Genomic DNA, 15,807 nt, shown 5'->3' with positions numbered 1-15,807 from the left:
CAGAAGGAGTGCTGGGGGGCTGGAGGGTCCCCGGGAGGGCTTGGGAGGCCCTGGGCAAGGGCAGGAGGAGCTGGGCTGTACCGGCAGGAGGGGTCCCGCAGAGCCTGCAGCGGTGGCCTGGCAGCTGCTGAGCACAGGGAGATGCTTTCGCTGCTTCCCCTCCCGACTCGCTGCCTTCGGCTTCCCAGCCGCTTGGCCTCGGAGCTTGCCTTGGAGCAAGTTGGCTGGCTGGAGCCGCTGGAGCTCCCTGCAGGCAGGGCTGAGGGAGAGGAGGGCAGCTGGGACGCTTGGCTGGCAGTTGCTAGGGGCCAGGGAGGTGACCTCACCAACCGCTGCCCCCTGCCCCCCGGCTGCCTGCCTGCCCCCGGCTGCTGCTTGCTCTCCAAGCTGCTCTCGCAGCTCTTCTCAGCTCTTGCACTTGCTGCTTTCCTCCCCAGCCTTGGCAGGACCCTCAGCAGCTGCTGGGGGACCTGCTTCCAGTCCCCCCTGAAGGAGAGCTTTAGCTTGAGGCTGGGGAGAGCCCAGCCCAGGTTTGCTCACAGAGGTGGAGCTGCTCCCATGCTGGGGGGCAGGGGCCGGCAGGGGCCAGGCAGCCCAGCCCCTTCCTCTCCAGCCTGATGCTCCTGGGGCTTGCTGGACACAGCTCAGAGCCCTCTGGCCACCAGCTGGAGGTTAGGCTCAAGCTTGCAATGGACATCTTCAGCTGCTTCTCCTCCTCCTCCATCAGCCCTGGCCAGGTTGTCTTCCTCCTCCTCCAGCACCCCTGGCCAAGTTGTCTTCCTCCTCCTCCACCCTGGCACCACACTGGTGTCCTCCTCCTCCTCCACCACTCTGACCCCCCCTTGGTGTCCTCCTCCTCCTCCACCACCCCTGGCCCCACTCTGGCCACCCTGGCCACCCTCTCCAGGTGTTCCAGGCCAAGCCATGTTTGTTGTCCTCCTAGCAGGGGATGCTTCCTCTTGGCCATGCCCCTGGTGGCCATCACTGGGCTGAGGTCAGGGTAGGGCTGGAAGCTGGGCACCTCCTCACCCTGTCTGGTGATGCTCAACTGTTTCAGGCCTCTCCCTGAGTGCAGCAGCAGCAGCTTGGCCTCCTAGCCACCCAGGCTGGCCGGCAGGGCCCCATCCCCCTCCCACCAAAAGCCGAAGCTCGGCCCCCAGGGGTGGGAATCGGAGGCTGAATGTTGAGGAGCAGCAACTTGTGGCTTGCTTTGGGCCACAGGTGGTCACAAAAGGACCTCCAGAACCACAGATGGGTGGCTGGGGGCAGCCCCCCAGGAACTGCTTGGGGTGGGAGCATTCCCTCCAGGAGGAGCTGCTTGGGCTGGGAGCCCCCCAGGAGCTGCTTGCTGAAGGCCTTGGTGCATGAGGGGGGAGGAGGTTGTGTCAAGGTTGTGATTGAGGAGAAGACAAAAAGGCCAACTCCAAATCAAAGCTTTAGATATTTTCTGTCTATTGGAGGAGAACAAGGAAAAAAACCAAGAAAAATACAAAGTTGATAGAATTTGGAGCTTCTCTGCCTCTGCTTCAGGGCCTGGGTAGGGGAGGAGTCATAGAAGATGAAAAAAACCAAACCACCTCCCAAAAGCAGAAGCTCATCCCCCAGGAGTGGGAATCAGAGGCTGAAGGTTGAGGAGCAGCAACTTGTGCCTGGGGCAGGGCCAGAGAAGGGCAAGGAAGCTGGGGAGGGGTCTGGGGAAGGAGGAGAAGGCTGTGGAGAAGTTGTGAGGAGCAGCTGAGGGCCCTGGGGGGGTTGAGGCTGCAGCAGAGGAGGCTGAGGGGAGACCTTGTGGCTCTCTGCAGCTCCCTGAGAGCAGCTTGCAGCCAGCTGGGGCTCCAGGGCTGCTCCTGAGGGCTGGGCCAAGAGGAGATGGCCTCAGGTTGTGGCAGGGGAGGTTGAGCTTGGCCCTGAGGAGCAATTTGTGCCCCTTGAGGGGTGCCCAGGCCTGTGGCAGGCTGCCCAGGGCAGTGGTGGAGTCCCCATGGCTGGAGGGGTTGGGAAGGTGTGGTGCTGTGGTGCTGAGGGCCATGGGGTGGTGGTGCCCTTGGGCCATGCTTGGCCTCCATCCCCTTGGAGCTCTCTCCCAAGCCATTCCCTGACCACCCCTCAGCATCCTGGGGACATTGTGGTTACCCCAGTGCCAGGCTGGAGACTCCCAGGAAGGACAGAAGGTGACTGAGGTTGGGCTCCAAGCTCTGTGATGGAGTCTCCTGGGCTTGCCTTTGGGAGTTTGGAGCTGCTCCAGCCCTGGAACCATTCCAGGTCATTCCAGAACCCCACTGGGGGCTCTGAGTAACCTGCTCTGGTTGAAGGTCCAGATGTGACCTTTGGAGTTCCTTTCCAACCCAGATGTGACCTTTGAAGGTCCTTCCCAATCCCTTCCACGCTGCCCTCCCCAGGCACCACCCCACCCCCACACCACTGCCCCCCAGGGCTGCCAATTGTCCAGGGGAAGGGCTGGGTAGTGGTGGCCTTGGCAGCAAGGTCCTGCTCCTGGGGAAGTCTCCTTGGGAGACATCTTGGGAGGCTTCCAGAAGGTTTCCTGGAGGGAGAGGGAGGGAGGTGTGGTGGAGGGGGAGGGAGAGGGAGGGAGGTGTGGTGGAGGGAGAGGGAGGGAGGTGTGGTGGAGGGGGAGGGAGGGAGGTGTGGTGGAGGGAGAGGGAGGGAGGTGTGGTGGAGGGAGAGGGAGGGAGGTGTGGTGGAGGGAGAGGGAGGGAGGTGTGGTGGAGGGAGAGGGAGGGAGGTGTGGTGGAGGGAGAGGGGTGAATTCAACCCCAGCTGTGGGATCAGTGGTCCCCAGCCCCTGGCCCCAGTGGGCAGCTGGGTAGTGCTGGTGGCACAGCTGGAGCCCCATCCAGCCGGGGGGCTCTAGCTTCAGCTCCATCCTGTTGTTTGGACCTGAGCTTCTGCTGGCCGGGCCTCAGGCCTCGCTGCTGCTGTGGGCTGGGCTGGGGAAGTCCCTGCTGGCCATGGTGATGGTGAAGGGGCTGGTGGTGACCTCCCTGGCCGTGCCCTGGCTCCTGGCTGTCCTCCAGGAGCGCAGGGGCCTGGAGGCCTTCTGGAAGCGCTGGAGAGGAAGGGCTGAGGGTGAGCTCCAGGAGGTGACCCCCTGAGCCTCCTTGGGCTGAGGGCAAGGCGGTGGGGGTGGGAAGAGGCATCCCTGGGCATGGCTGTGCCAGGCTCCAAACCAAACCTCTCCTCCCCCACCCCCATGGCTTCAGCTCTGCTTCTCTCTTGAGGGCCTCCAGCACCTTTGCTCCAGCCTTGGTGTCTCCCACAGGTTACCTTCTGGCCCCTTGTCCCCATCCCTGTCTCCTTCTCCCCATCCCTGGCCCCCTGCCCCCATCCTGTACCCTTATCCCCATCCCTGGCCCCCTGCCCCCATCCTGTACCCTTATCCCCATCCCTGCCCCCATCCCCCTCCATGCTCCCCCTCCCTGTCCCCATCCCTGTCCCACTCCTTCCCCCCCTGTCCCCACCCCACCTCCCACACTCACCTGGCTCAGGGTCCCTGACTGTTGGCCCAGGGCCAGGGTGGCCCAGAGGGGGAGCTGCAGGCAGGTGAGGAGGTTGATGCAGATCCCCAGGCTGGTGGCCCAGGCTGGTTCCTCAGAGCTGCCATAGCCCAAGGCCAGGCTGGGCAGGTCCAGGAGGATGTAGATCAGGGCAAACTAGTGGGCAGAGGGGACAGGACCCAGGTGGTACCACCACACCCCCCTGGCCTGACCAGAGGTGGGGCTTGGCCACCTTGGGCACCACAAGGACATTCAAGGCCACCTCAAAGTCCCTTCAGCAACCATAGGGAAGCTTGGGAGGGCAGCAGGAACAGGGAAGTCCTCTGGGAGGAGAAGGAGAGGTGGTGGTGGGACAGGAGAGTTTTTGCCCTCCACCCCCAGCCCCAGGTGGGTGCTTGGTGCTCACCAGGAGGGTGCAGGGAGTGAGGAAGGCCCAGCAGAGCCTGAAGTAGGCCAAGATGTGGCTGCACCAAGGAGGACATCTGCAGATCATGGCTCTGATGTCCTGGCAGAACTCAGTGACACCTGCAGGGAGGCCAAGGGGAAGTGAAAACCACAGCCAGGGGTAGAGCCAGGGGGGTGTGAAAGGGATGGAGCCATGGTGGGATGGGGATGGAGCCAAGGTGGGACAGGGATGGAGTCAAGGTGGGGCAGAGATGGAGTCAAGGTGGTGGGACAGGAATGGAGCCAAGGTGGGACAGGGATGGAGTCAAGGTGGGACAGGGATGTCCTCATGGCTCACTCCTGCCCCACCCCAACTCCAAGCTCTGGAGGAGGAGCTTGGCCACGAGTCCCAGGAGCACCAAACCTTGGCCTGGTGGCAACCAAGAGTTTTTCTGGGCCACATCCACCCCACTGGTGGTAAGGTCCCAGTACCCCCAGGGGTGGCTCCAAGTTAGTCCAGGCCCCCCCAGCTCCACTCACCATAGCAGAAGGCAATTCCCAAGCACATGGAGATGGTGACCAGGAGCAGCCCAAAGCTGGTGCTGAAGGTGTCCAGCAGGGTCAGCCAGAAGATCCCACCCTGGGTGGGGGGCAGGGACAAGGTCACCATGGCTCAGGCCAGGGGTGGACATCACCATCAGCTCCAGGGTCCACTCAACCTCCCCTCCAGCCTTGGGTAGAGGCTGGGTGGCAGAGGAAGCAGGTCCAGGTCATGCCAGCAGGGTTCAGAAGAACCTTCCATACCTGGGTGACCAGCAGGAGCCCCAGGAGGTAGAAGCAGGAGCAGAGAGCAGCCAGCAGCAGAATCTTCCTCCTCCAGCCCCGCAGGGCTGGGAGCTGCTCCAGGATGGAGGTGGTGATGACATCAATGGTCCTCAGCTGAGGGAGAGCAGATAGCAGGGGGGGTGTCACAAGTCCATCCCTCTCCTTCCACCCTGGCTCCATCCCTCTCCCTCCACCTTGACTCCATCCCTGTTCCTCCACCCTGGCTCCATCCCTCTCCCTCCACCTTGACTCCATCCCTCTCCCTCCACCTTGGCTCCATCCCTGTCCCCCCACCATGGCTCCATCCCTCTCCCTCCACCTTAGCTCCATCCCTGTCCCCCCACCATGGCTCCATCCCTCTTCCTTCCACCTTGGCTCCATGCCTCTCCTTCCACCTTGGCTCCATCCCTGTCTCCCCACCATGGCTCCATCCCTCTTCCTTCCACCTTGACTCCATCCCTCTCCTTCCACCTTGGCTCCATCCATCCCTGTCTCCCCACCATGGCTCCATCCCTCTTCCTTCCACCTTGGCTCCATCCCTCTTCTTCCACCCTGGCTCCATCCCTCTCCCTCCACCTTGACTCCATCCATCTCCTTCCACCTTGGCTCCATCCCTGTCCCCCCACCATGGCTTCATCTCTGTCCCATCTCCTTCAGCCCAGCTCCATCCTGGTCCATGCCCATGGTGCCACCTTCCTGCCCAGGCCAGGGGACTTGGAGTTGCCCAAGGTGACACTCACCAAGGTTTCCACTCCCAGCATGAGGAACATCAAGAAGAAGATGATGGCCCAGAAAGGGGAGCCTGGCAGCATGGAGAGGACCTCAGGGTACACCACAAACACCAACCCAGGACCTGTGACAGGGGTGGGGAGGAAGGTCCTGGTGAGATGAAGGTCTGCAGAAGGTCCTGGTGGGCCAGGTGGAGCCCAGCAGGGTGGTGGCCAAGCTTGGCTGTGAGCTTGGCTGAAGCTCTGTGGTCTGATGTCCTCCACCAGGACACCACTGACCTCCTGCCCAGGGCCACACCTGAGTCAAGGACACTGCCCACAGGGACCTCCTTCCTCCAGGCCATGTGGCCCAGCACAGAGAAGATGGCAAAGCCTGAGAAGAAGCTGCTGCAGAAGCTCCCCAGGGTGATGGCCAAGGTGTCCCTGTCGAGGAGAGCAGCACAGACCCACAGCCAGGGGTTAAGGATGGAGATTGAGACATCTCCATGGGGGTTAGACCTCCCTAGGATCATTCTGATCCTCTCCAGGTCCACCTTGGGATGTCCCAGTTGAGGACAACCTCACATCCATGGGGTGAGGATGGAGATGGAGACATCTCCACGGGGTTTAGACCTCCCCATGATCACCTTGATACTCTCCAGACCTCAAATCCATGAGGTGAGGATGGAGATGGAGACATATCCATGGGGGTTAGACCTCTCCATCATCTCCTTGCTCCTCCCCAGATCCATCTTGGGGTGCCTCTCTTGAAGAGATCTTCACAACCATGGGATGAGGATGGAGATGCAGACATCTCCATGGAGGTCAGACCTCCCCATGATCATCTTGCTCCTCCCCAGATCCATCTTGGGTTGTCCCTCTTGAGGAGATCTTCACATCCATGGGGTGGGTATGGAGATGGAGACATCTCCATGGGGTGGGGATGGAGATGGAGACATCTCCATGGAGACTAGAGCTCCTCATCATCACCTTGCTCCTCCCCAGCTCTAACTTGGAGTGCCCCTGTCCAGGACAACTTCACATCCATGAGGTGAGGATGGAGATGGAGACATCTCCATGGAGATTAGACCTTTCCATCACCACCTTGCTCCTCCTAGACCCAACCTGGGGTGTCCCAGGTGCCCCATGTCCTGCCCCCTGCTCACCTGATGACATTGGTGTTCAAGTGGTTGTAGGATGCCATGGAGAGGAGTCCCCCAAAGCCAATGCCCAAGGAGTAGAAGACCTGAGAGGCTGCATCGCTCCACACCTGCAGGACAACAGTCTGGGACTGGCTCAGGGCTGAAGGGCTCCTCCAAGCCAAGGCTGAAGGTCTTCTCCCACTCAGGGCTGAAGGGCTCCTCCAAGCCAAGGCTGAAGGTCTTCTCCAACCCACTCCCTCTGCTCCCCCATGCCCACTTCAGAGGGTTGCCCTCATGGAACCCTCCCACCACAGGGTTGGAGCTACCTGAGCCCTCTGCAGCCTGCTCCAGTCTGAGGAGAGGTAGAAGTGGACCCCACCAAGAGATCCCTCCAAGGTGGCTGCTCGGATGGTGAGGATGAGGAGGAGCAGGTAGGGGAAGGTGGCTGTGAAGTAAAGCACCTGGAAGAGACACAGTGGGGCTCAGCCTGGCTCCAGCACCCTGGAAGCCCTTTGGTTGTCCCCATGGGGGTTGCTCCTCACCTTGCCTGAGGTTCTGATGCCCTTCAGTGTGCAGAAGAAGACCAGGACCCAGGCCCCCAGCAGGCACAGGGCCAGAGGCCACTGCACAGGGCCAGGGGAACCGAGGCCAGAGCTGGGAGTCACCCCCAGGACCTCCTGGCTGAGATGTGGGCGACAGTGGTCAGGAGCTCAGCGACCTTTGGCCACCTCCACAAGGTCCTCTCCCAAACTTTCTGACCCTGGAGGTCACCCAAGGAGGCCACCAGCAGCCTGGGCTGGAGCAGCAGTGGTGGTGGGCAGCAGGAGCAGGGCAGGGATTGTCCACCCTGGACCACCTCAAGTCCTGGGGGCAGGGTTGGGCCCTCCCTGCCAGAAGGATGTTGAGGGCTGGGGCAGGGCCAGAGAAGGGCAAGGAAGCTGGGGAGGGGTCTGGGGAAGGAGGAGAAGGCTGTGGAGAAGTTGTGAGGAGCAGCTGAGGGCCCTGGGGGGGTTGAGGCTGCAGCAGAGGAGGCTGAGGGGAGACCTTGTGGCTCTCTGCAGCTCCCTGAGAGCAGCTTGCAGCCAGCTGGGGCTCAAGGGCTGCTCCTGAGGGCTGGGCCAAGAGGAGATGGCCTCAGGTTGTGGCAGGGGAGGTTGAGCTTGGCCCTGAGGAACAATTTGTGCCCCTTGAGGGGTGCCCAGGCCTGTGGCAGGCTGCCCAGGGCAGTGGTGGAGTCCCCATGGCTGGAGGGGCTGGGAAGGTGTGGAGCTGTGGTGCTGAGGGCCATGGGGTGGTGATGCTCTGGGGCCATGCTTGGCCTCCATCCCCTTGGAGCTCTCTCCCAAGCCATTCCCTGACCACCCCTCAGCATCCTGGGGACATTGTGGTCACCCCACCCAGTGCCAGGCTGGAGACTCCCAGGAAGGACAGAAGGTGACTGAGGTTGGGCTCCAAGCAATTTGATGGAGTCTCCTGGGCTTGCCCTTGGGAGGTTGGAGCTGCTCCAGCCCTGGAACCATTCCAGGTCATTCCAGAGCCCCACTGGGGGCTCTGAGTAACCTGCTCTGGTTGAAGGTCCAGATGTGACCTTTGGAGTTCCTTCCCAACCCAGCTGTGAGCTTTGGATGTTCTTCCCAACCCAGCTGTGAGCTCTGACAGGGACCTGGGGAGCTAGAGCCTGGTTGGGCCTCCAGCCACAGCCCAAGGGTCCCACCCAGGGACTTACCTCCAGAAGACCTGACTGGTGCTGGGCCCTGCTGTCCTCTCCGAGGCGTTCTGCAGCACAACAACCCCTGGCAGGTCACCACCTCCACCACTGCCACCAGCCCTGGGGGCCCTCATGGCCACCAGCTCCACCCAGCCCCCTCCCATCCCCTGCAGGCCATCCTCCCCAGGATCATCTTGATCCTCTCCAGATCCACCTTGGGGTGTCCCTGTTGAGGACAACCTCACAGTCATGAGGTGAGGATGGAGATGGAGACATCTCCATGGGGGTTAGACCTCCCCAGGATCATCTTGATCCTTCCCAGACCCCAGCCTGCTCCTCCTGGGGTGAGGTCCTCCCCTCCAGACCAGGTTCCACAAGGCTGGGGGAGGTCCAAACACCAACCTGGCAGCTGTCCACGGCCCCTGGAGCACCACAGGCCCAGGGCAGAGGGTTCTGGAAGGAGGAGCCCAGGTAGAAGAGAGCCCAAGCCAGGATGACATTGGAGTAGAGGGACACCAAGGAGGCCACCACCAGCATGGCCACACCAACGCCTGCAGCAGGAGGAGGGGGGGTCAGAAAGGGGTCAACCCCACATGGACCTCTGGTCCTGGCCTACCACCACAATCAACCTACCAACCACCATGATTAACCTACCAATCCCCATGGCCAACCTTCCACCATGCCCATCTTCATCCATGGCCAACCTTCCACCATGCCCATCTTGCACCATGGCCAACCTTCCACCACGACCATCTTGCACCATGGCCAACCTTCCACCATGACCAACCTTCTACCATGACCAACCTTCCACCATGGCCAACCTTCCACCATGATCATCTTGCACCATGGCCAACCTTCCACCATGACCAACCTTCTACCATGACCAACCTTCCACCATGGCCAACCTTCCACCATGACCATCTTGCACCATGGCCAACCTTCCACCATGCCCAACCTTCCACCATGGCCAAGCTTCCACCATGGCCAACTAACCACAATGACCATCTTCAACCATGCCCAACCTTCCACCATAACCATCTTCCCCCATGGCCAACCTTCTATCATGACCAACCTTCCACCATGACCATTTTGCACCATGGCCAACCTTCCACCATGACCAACCTTCCACCACGACCATCTTGCACCATGGCCAAGCTTCCACCATGACCAACTAACCACAATGACCATCTTCAACCATGCCCAACCTTCCACCATAACCATTTTCCACCATGGCCAACCTTCTACCATGACCAACCTTCCACCAAGACCATCTTCCATCATGACCAACCAACCACCACAGGTGGCCCCAGGTAGCCCAGGCTCCTGGTGGCCCCAGCAGCTGCAGGACCAAGCAGGAGAAGTGTTCCCAACCCTACCTTTCAGGAGAGGACAACACTTCCAGACTGTGATGGGTCCAGCAGCTCCATAGTGTCCCAAGCTCAGCTCCATCAGGAACAGAGGCAACCCCACCAGGAGCAGCAGCAGGAGGTAAGGGATGAAGAAGACTCCTTGGGAGGAAGGAAGGAGAAGTCAAGTTGAGCAGCACCACCTTCTGGAGCTCACATCTTCAGGGCTTAGAGCCATGGGTGGGGGATGGGTGGCCAAGGAGGATACCAAGCAGAATAGGAGAGGTTGCAGCCATCCAAGGAGGACCTTCCCCGTGGAGGAGGAGGAGGCCAAGGGTGGGAGGTTGAGGTGGGAGCTGCTGGGATCTCAGGGGCTTGGGGGTGGGGTGGGTGGAGATGCTGAGAGGTCCTCAGGGATTTGGGAAGGTCACAGGCAGGGGATCCTCATTCCATGGGTTGGTTGTGGATGAGAGAATCTCATGCCAGGGGATGGTCATGGATGAAGGATCTTCAGCCCATGGGGTACTCAGGGATCTGGGGTCCTCATCCCTTCTGGCAGGGAGGGCCCAACCCTGCCCCCAGGCTTGCAGCTGTGGGCTCCCCAGTGCCCAGCCCAGGGGCACAATCCCTGCCCTGCTCCTGCTGCCCACACCATTGCTGCTCCAGCCCAGGCTGCTGCTGCCCTCCTTGGTCCCTGCTGGAGCTGTTCCAAGGCTCTCTGCTGGCTCCCATCCATAGGACCTTTGAGCAGTTCTGGGAAGCTCCTGGATGGGAAGTCCCTGGGCAGGGCTCTGCTGAGCTTTGTCCCTTGGGTCAGAGCTAGGTTGGGTGCTGGAGATGCTATGTTCTGAGGTGGGGCTGCCTCAGGACCCTCCTGGGGAGGCCTCTCCTCCATCCTGAGGAGCAGACAGGGGAGGAGAAGTGAGGTCCTTCCTCCAAGAAGGACCTTGAGGGCTGGAGCAGGGCCAGAGCAGGGCAAGGAAGCTGGGGAGAGGTCTGGGGAAGGAGGAGAAGGCTGTGGAGAAGTTGTGAGGAGCAGCTGAGGGCCCTGGGGGGGTTGAGGCTGCAGCAGAGGAGGCTGAGGGGAGACCTTGTGGCTCTCTGCAGCTCCCTGAGAGCAGCTTGCAGCCAGCTGGGGCTCAAGGGCTGCTCCTGAGGGCTGGGCCAAGAGGAGATGGCCTCAGGTTGTGGCAGGGGAGGTTGAGCTTGGCCCTGCGGAGCAATTTGTGCCCCTTGAGGGGTGCCCAGGCCTGTGGCAGCTGCCCAGGGCAGTGGTGGAGTCCCCATGGCTGGAGGGGCTGGGAAGCTGTGGAGCTGTGGTGCTGAGGGCCATGGGGTGGTGGTGCTGGGGCAGTGCTGGGCTCATGCTTGGCCTCCATCACCTTGGAGCTCTTCTCCAACCCAACCTATCCCAACTCATTCCATGACTCTACAAAACCACCCAGGCTGGAGCTGAAGGCTGCTCCAACTTGCCTGGGGAGGTGGTGGAGTCGCCATCATTGAAGGTGTTCAGAAGGAGACTTGATGGGGTGCTTGGTGCCATGGGTTAGCTGTTTGGGTGGGTTGGATTGGTTGATGGGTTGGACACGATGATCTTGAAGGTCTCTTCCAACCTGGTTTGGTTTATTCTAATATTCTAATAACTTTACCCTAGAGCCAACCACACCTCTGGCCTGCATGGCCCAACCCCAGAAGACATCCCCTGGAAGCCCCAGGGGAGGTTGCAACCTTCTCTGTGGTTTTCATGGTGGAATTCAGGTAGTGGTCACCAGCTGAGCACCACAAGACCCCCACCCCAAATCCCACCCAGCTCTTGGAGAAGACAACCCCTTAGGCACCACCACTTTGTCCCTCCCCATCTCCTCGTGCTCTTGGCCTGCCCTCAGGAGGTTGGAGCAGTTCCTAGAGGTCCTCCTCCACCCACCTGGACCTCCAGCAGGGTCTCACCTCCTCCATTGCGGTAGCACAGGTAGGGGAAGCGCCAGATGGTGCCCAGCCCCAGGAGGTGGCCCAGGGTGGTGACCAGCACCTGACATCTTCCAGCCCTGGTCTCCTGTGGTGGGCTGGAGGCCAAGATCTCATCAGCTTGGGGTTGTGGTCCTGGCCAGGGCTGGTTGGTGGGGCCAGCAGTAGGACCTTCCAGCTGGGAGATGTGGAGTGGTGGAGAGGTGGTTGGACCATCCAGATGGAAGATGTTGACCTCTGGAGATGTGGTTGGACCATCCAGATGGAAGATGTTGACCTCTGGAGATGTGGTTGGACCATCTAGCTGGAAGATGTTGACCCCTGGAGAGGTGGTTGGAGCATCCAGCTGGAAGATGTTGACCCCAGGAGGGGTGGTTGGACCTTCCAGCTGGAAGATGTTCACCTCAGGAGAGGTCTTTGGACCATCCATCTGGACCTGTGGATGGAAGGAAGTCATCAGGAACCATTTGGTTGCATCCTCAAAACCCCTTCAAGGTTCCTTGTCCAAGGTGGCCATGAAAAACCATCTTGGTTCCTCAATGGCCTTTGGAACTCTTCCAGAATCCTGCCCAGAGGAAGCCCATGGTGGGCCCATGGTGGTGCAGAGCTCCATGGTCCTCTCTAGGCTCCAGCTTTGGGTGGATTAATCCAGGAGGTCCTCTCATAGTGTGGAAGTGTCCAGCTGGCCTTCCCCCACCCCTCCTGGTGGGTGATGGACACAGGAGAACCTAAAGCCTGCACCAGGTAGATCATGGAACAGGTTGGATTGGAGAAGACCTTGAAGATGATGGAGGCCAAGCATGGCCCCAGCAGAGCCCCAGGGCACCAGCACCCCATAGCCCTCAGCACCACAGCTCCACACCTTCCCAACCCCTCCAGCCATGGGGACTCCACCACTGCCCTGGGCAGCCTGCCACAGGCCTGGGCACCCCTCAAGGGGCACAAATTGTTCCTCAGGGCCAAGCTCAACCTTCCCTGAGGCCAACTTAAGTCCATCTCCTCTTGGGCCAAGATGTCCACCTGAGAGGACATCTGCCCATGATGAGAGGTTGCCAGCAGAACCATACCTGGTTGAGAAGACTCAAAGATTCCTCCTCATCTTGATGTGTTGGTGGTCAAGGGGGAAGCCCTGTGAGATCCTACAGTACCTCCCAGGCCCAGCATGGGAGGGGTGGGAAGGAGGACCTCTGGACCCAGGAGCAGCTGGAGAAGCTCTGCTGACCCAGAACCCCTTGGAGAGGCTCTGGTGACCCGAAAGCACCTGGAGAAGCCCTGATGACCCAGAACCCCTTGGAGAGGCTCTGGTGACCCAAAAGCACCTGGAGAAGCTCTGATGACCCAGAAGCAGTTGGAGAAGCTGTGGTGACCCAGAAACCCTTGAAGAAGCTCTGGTGTCCCCCACCCACCACACCCATGGCTCCCTGCAAGTGGCTTCCTGGCTGGAATGGGGCTGGGAATGATGACCTCCAGATGGGAGGTCCTGCAGCATGGGGGACAAGCAAGGTCAGGGAGATAAAAGTCCCTCAGGTCCTACCTGGGCCTCTGTTGGGGTGCTGCTGGTGGTGGTTGGTGGCCCTGGCATGCAGAGTTGCCCTGAGCCTGGCATTTCCTGCTGGATGGCATCAGGAAGAGGGAGGGACAGAAAGTGACAAACTTTGCTCCCCTGTGCCACCTGCAGCTCCACCCCAAGGCAAGGTCTGGGAGCTGCTGAAAGGAGATCCTCAAAAGGCCTCCCAGAAGCCACAGCTTCAGACCTGATGGTTCAAGGAGAAGGAGAGAAGGAGGAGGAGAGAAAGAGGAAAAGAAGGAGAATGGGAAGGAGAAAAAGGAGAAAGGAGGAAAAAGAGAAAGAAGGAGAAGGAGAAAAAGGAGAAGAAGGAGGAGAAGGAGAAGTTCAAAGGACGGGGCAAGCTTGATCTGTTGGTCAACCCAGAGCTAAGGGTCCTGCAGTGGGGTGGTCCTGGTCAGCACCAAGCTTCTGGTGGGACCTGATTTCATGGAGTTATGGAAAGGGTTGGGTGGGAATGACCTTCAAAGATGATGGAGTCATGGAAGGGTTTGGGTGGGAAGGGACCTTCAGAGGTCATGATATCATGGAATAGGCTGGATTGAAGGCACATTCCAAGGTCATGGAATGTGTTGGGTTGGGAGGACCTTCAAAAGTCATGGAGTCTTGGGATGGGTTGGGTTAAAGGCATCTTCCAAGGTCATGGAGAAGTTCTTCACCAGAAGGCTGGGGAGAGCCTCAAGTACACCTTGGTGTCCTTCTGAGCCCTGTCCCTAGCTCTTCACCCTCAAGTTCTCCTTGGTGTCCTTCTGAGCCCTGTCCATAGCTCTTCAGCCTCAAGTTCTCATTGGTGTCCTTCTGAGCCCTGTCCATAGCTCTTCAGCCTCAAGTTCTCATTGGTGTCCTTCTGAGCCCTGTCCCTAGCTCTTCAGCCTCAAGTTCTTCTTCTTGGTGTCCTTCTGAGCCCTGTCCATAGCTCTTCAGCCTCAAGTTCTCCTTGGTGTACTTCTGAGTCCTGGTCCCCAGGACTTGGCCCTGGAGAAGCTGAGCTGTGAGCAGCCACCTTGGGCCACCACATCTGCTTTGGGCCCTTCTGGAGCCCAAAGTCTTGGTTGCTGATTCAGCTCTCAGGGTGCTTCCGTTGCGTTTCCTCAGCTGCCTCAGCTGTATTGGTCCATACTGGGATGTACAGGGCTGTACTGAGCCATAGTGTGTTGTACTGGGCTGTACTGAGCCATACTGGGCTGTACAGGGCTGTACTGAGCCATAGTGTGTTGTACAAAGTGTCGTGGGACAAAGCCCTGGAGGGGAGAGGGAGCCAGGACAGCTGGTCAGTATTCAAGGACCACCTCCTCTGTGTCCAGGAGCTCTGTATACCAACGAAGAGAAAAGCAGGTAAGAATGCTAGGAGGCCTGCCTGGATGGGCAAGGAGCTACTGGACACACTATTACTTAAAAGGGAACTCTACAGGAAGTGGAGGGAAGGACAGGTAGAACAGGGGGAATATAAGGAAGCTGCCCGAGCAGCAAGAGTCCTGGTCAGGAAAGCCAAAGCAGAGTTTGAGTTGAATCTAGCCAGGGAGATTAAAGGAAACACTAAGAACTTTTACAGGTATATTAATGGGAAGAAGAAGACTAGGGAAGGTGTGGGCCCCCTCAGAAAGGAAAATGGTGACATGGTCACCTGTGATGAGGAAAAGGCTGAGGTACTTAATAACTTCTTTACCTCAGTCTTCACTGCAAGGGCCTCTAGCCACACTCCTGATGTTATGGAAGTCAAAGCCAGGGACGGGGAGGAAGAACTGCCCATTGTAGGTGCAGATCAGGTTCGTGATCATCTGAAGAACCTGAAAGTGTTCAAGTCCATGGGACCCGACGGGTTACACCCACGGGTACTGAGAGAATTGGCAGATGAGGTTGCTGAACCCCTCTCTATTATATTTCAAAAGTCATGGCAGTCTGGGGAAGTCCCCACAGACTGGAAAAGGGGAAACATTGCCCCCATCTTCAAAAAGGGTAAGAAGGAGGAGCCAGGGAACTACAGGCCAGTCAGTCTCACCTCTGTGCCTGGAAAGATCATGGAGCAGATCCTCCTGGAGTCACTACTCGCTCAAAAGAATAGTGAAGAGGTGATTGGGAACAGTCAGCATGGCTTTGCCAAGGGCAAATCCTGCCTGACCAACCTGGTGGCCTTCTATGAGCAGGTGACAAAATTAATAGATGAGGGGCGAGCAACTGATGTCATTTACCTGGACCTGAGCAAAGCCTTCGACACTGTCCCGCACCACATCCTGGTCTCCAAACTGGTGACACATGGGTTTGATTGGTGGACCACTAGATGGATAAGGAACTGGCTTGATGGCCGCACCCAAAGAGTGGCTGTCAATGGCTCCATGTCCCAGTGGAGGCCAGTGACAAGCGGAGTCCCTCAGGGATCAGTCCTGGGACCTGTCTTATTCAACATCTTTGTGGGGGACATGGACAGTGGCATTGAGTGCACCCTCAGCAAGTTTGCTGATGACACCAAGCTGTGTGGTGCAGCAGACATGCTGGAGGGAAGGGAGGCCATCCAGAGGGACCTTGACAGGCTGGAGAGGTGGGCACAAGCCGACCTCATGAAGTTCAATAAGAGCAAGTGCAGGGTCCTGCATCTGGGTCGAGGCAATCCCAGGCACAAATACAGGCTGGGCAGTGACTGGCTGGAAAGT

At 59.2% G+C, this 15,807-nt stretch overlaps 1 protein-coding gene across 1 annotated transcript; it reads right to left on the bottom strand.

Annotated features, from left to right (window-relative positions):
• Positions 1–2,654: 2,654 nt before the first annotated feature.
• On the bottom strand, positions 2,655–13,165 carry LOC137442088 (sodium-dependent proline transporter-like). The gene is made up of 15 exons (XM_068140384.1): positions 13,127–13,165; positions 11,575–12,028; positions 9,658–9,789; positions 8,684–8,832; positions 8,300–8,349; positions 7,116–7,254; positions 6,900–7,034; positions 6,598–6,701; positions 5,751–5,875; positions 5,465–5,577; positions 4,704–4,838; positions 4,440–4,539; positions 3,922–4,040; positions 3,498–3,671; positions 2,655–3,067 (listed from the first exon to the last, which is right to left on the bottom strand). The coding sequence occupies exons 2-15, from the start codon at positions 12,020–12,022 to the stop codon at positions 2,921–2,923; spliced, it is 2,070 nt and encodes a 689-aa protein (XP_067996485.1). The 5' UTR covers positions 12,023–12,028; positions 13,127–13,165; the 3' UTR covers positions 2,655–2,920.
• Between the last annotated feature and the right edge of the window lie 2,642 nt (positions 13,166–15,807).

The sequence above is a fragment of the Melanerpes formicivorus genome, unplaced genomic scaffold (assembly GCF_026170545.1).
Source record: "Melanerpes formicivorus ecotype bairdi unplaced genomic scaffold, bMelFor1.0.p_v2 SCAF_1, whole genome shotgun sequence".
Taxonomy (NCBI): domain Eukaryota; kingdom Metazoa; phylum Chordata; class Aves; order Piciformes; family Picidae; genus Melanerpes; species Melanerpes formicivorus.
Note: the sequence above shows the minus strand (reverse complement) of the source record. Positions and strands in the feature narration are given on the sequence as shown.

Bases quoted from the DNA above. Each gene is read 5' to 3' on its own strand.
- LOC137442088 (XM_068140384.1), bottom strand. From the start codon at position 12,022: ATGGATGGTCCAAAGACCTCTCCTGAGGTGAACATCTTCCAGCTGGAA. The intron at 7,255-8,299 runs GTAAGTCCCTGG...CCCACATCTCAG, and splicing joins ACCAGTCAGGTCTTCTGGAG to CCAGGAGGTCCTGGGGGTGA. The intron at 4,540-4,703 runs GTATGGAAGGTT...CCCCCCACCCAG, and splicing joins GGCTCCTGCTGGTCACCCAG to GGTGGGATCTTCTGGCTGAC.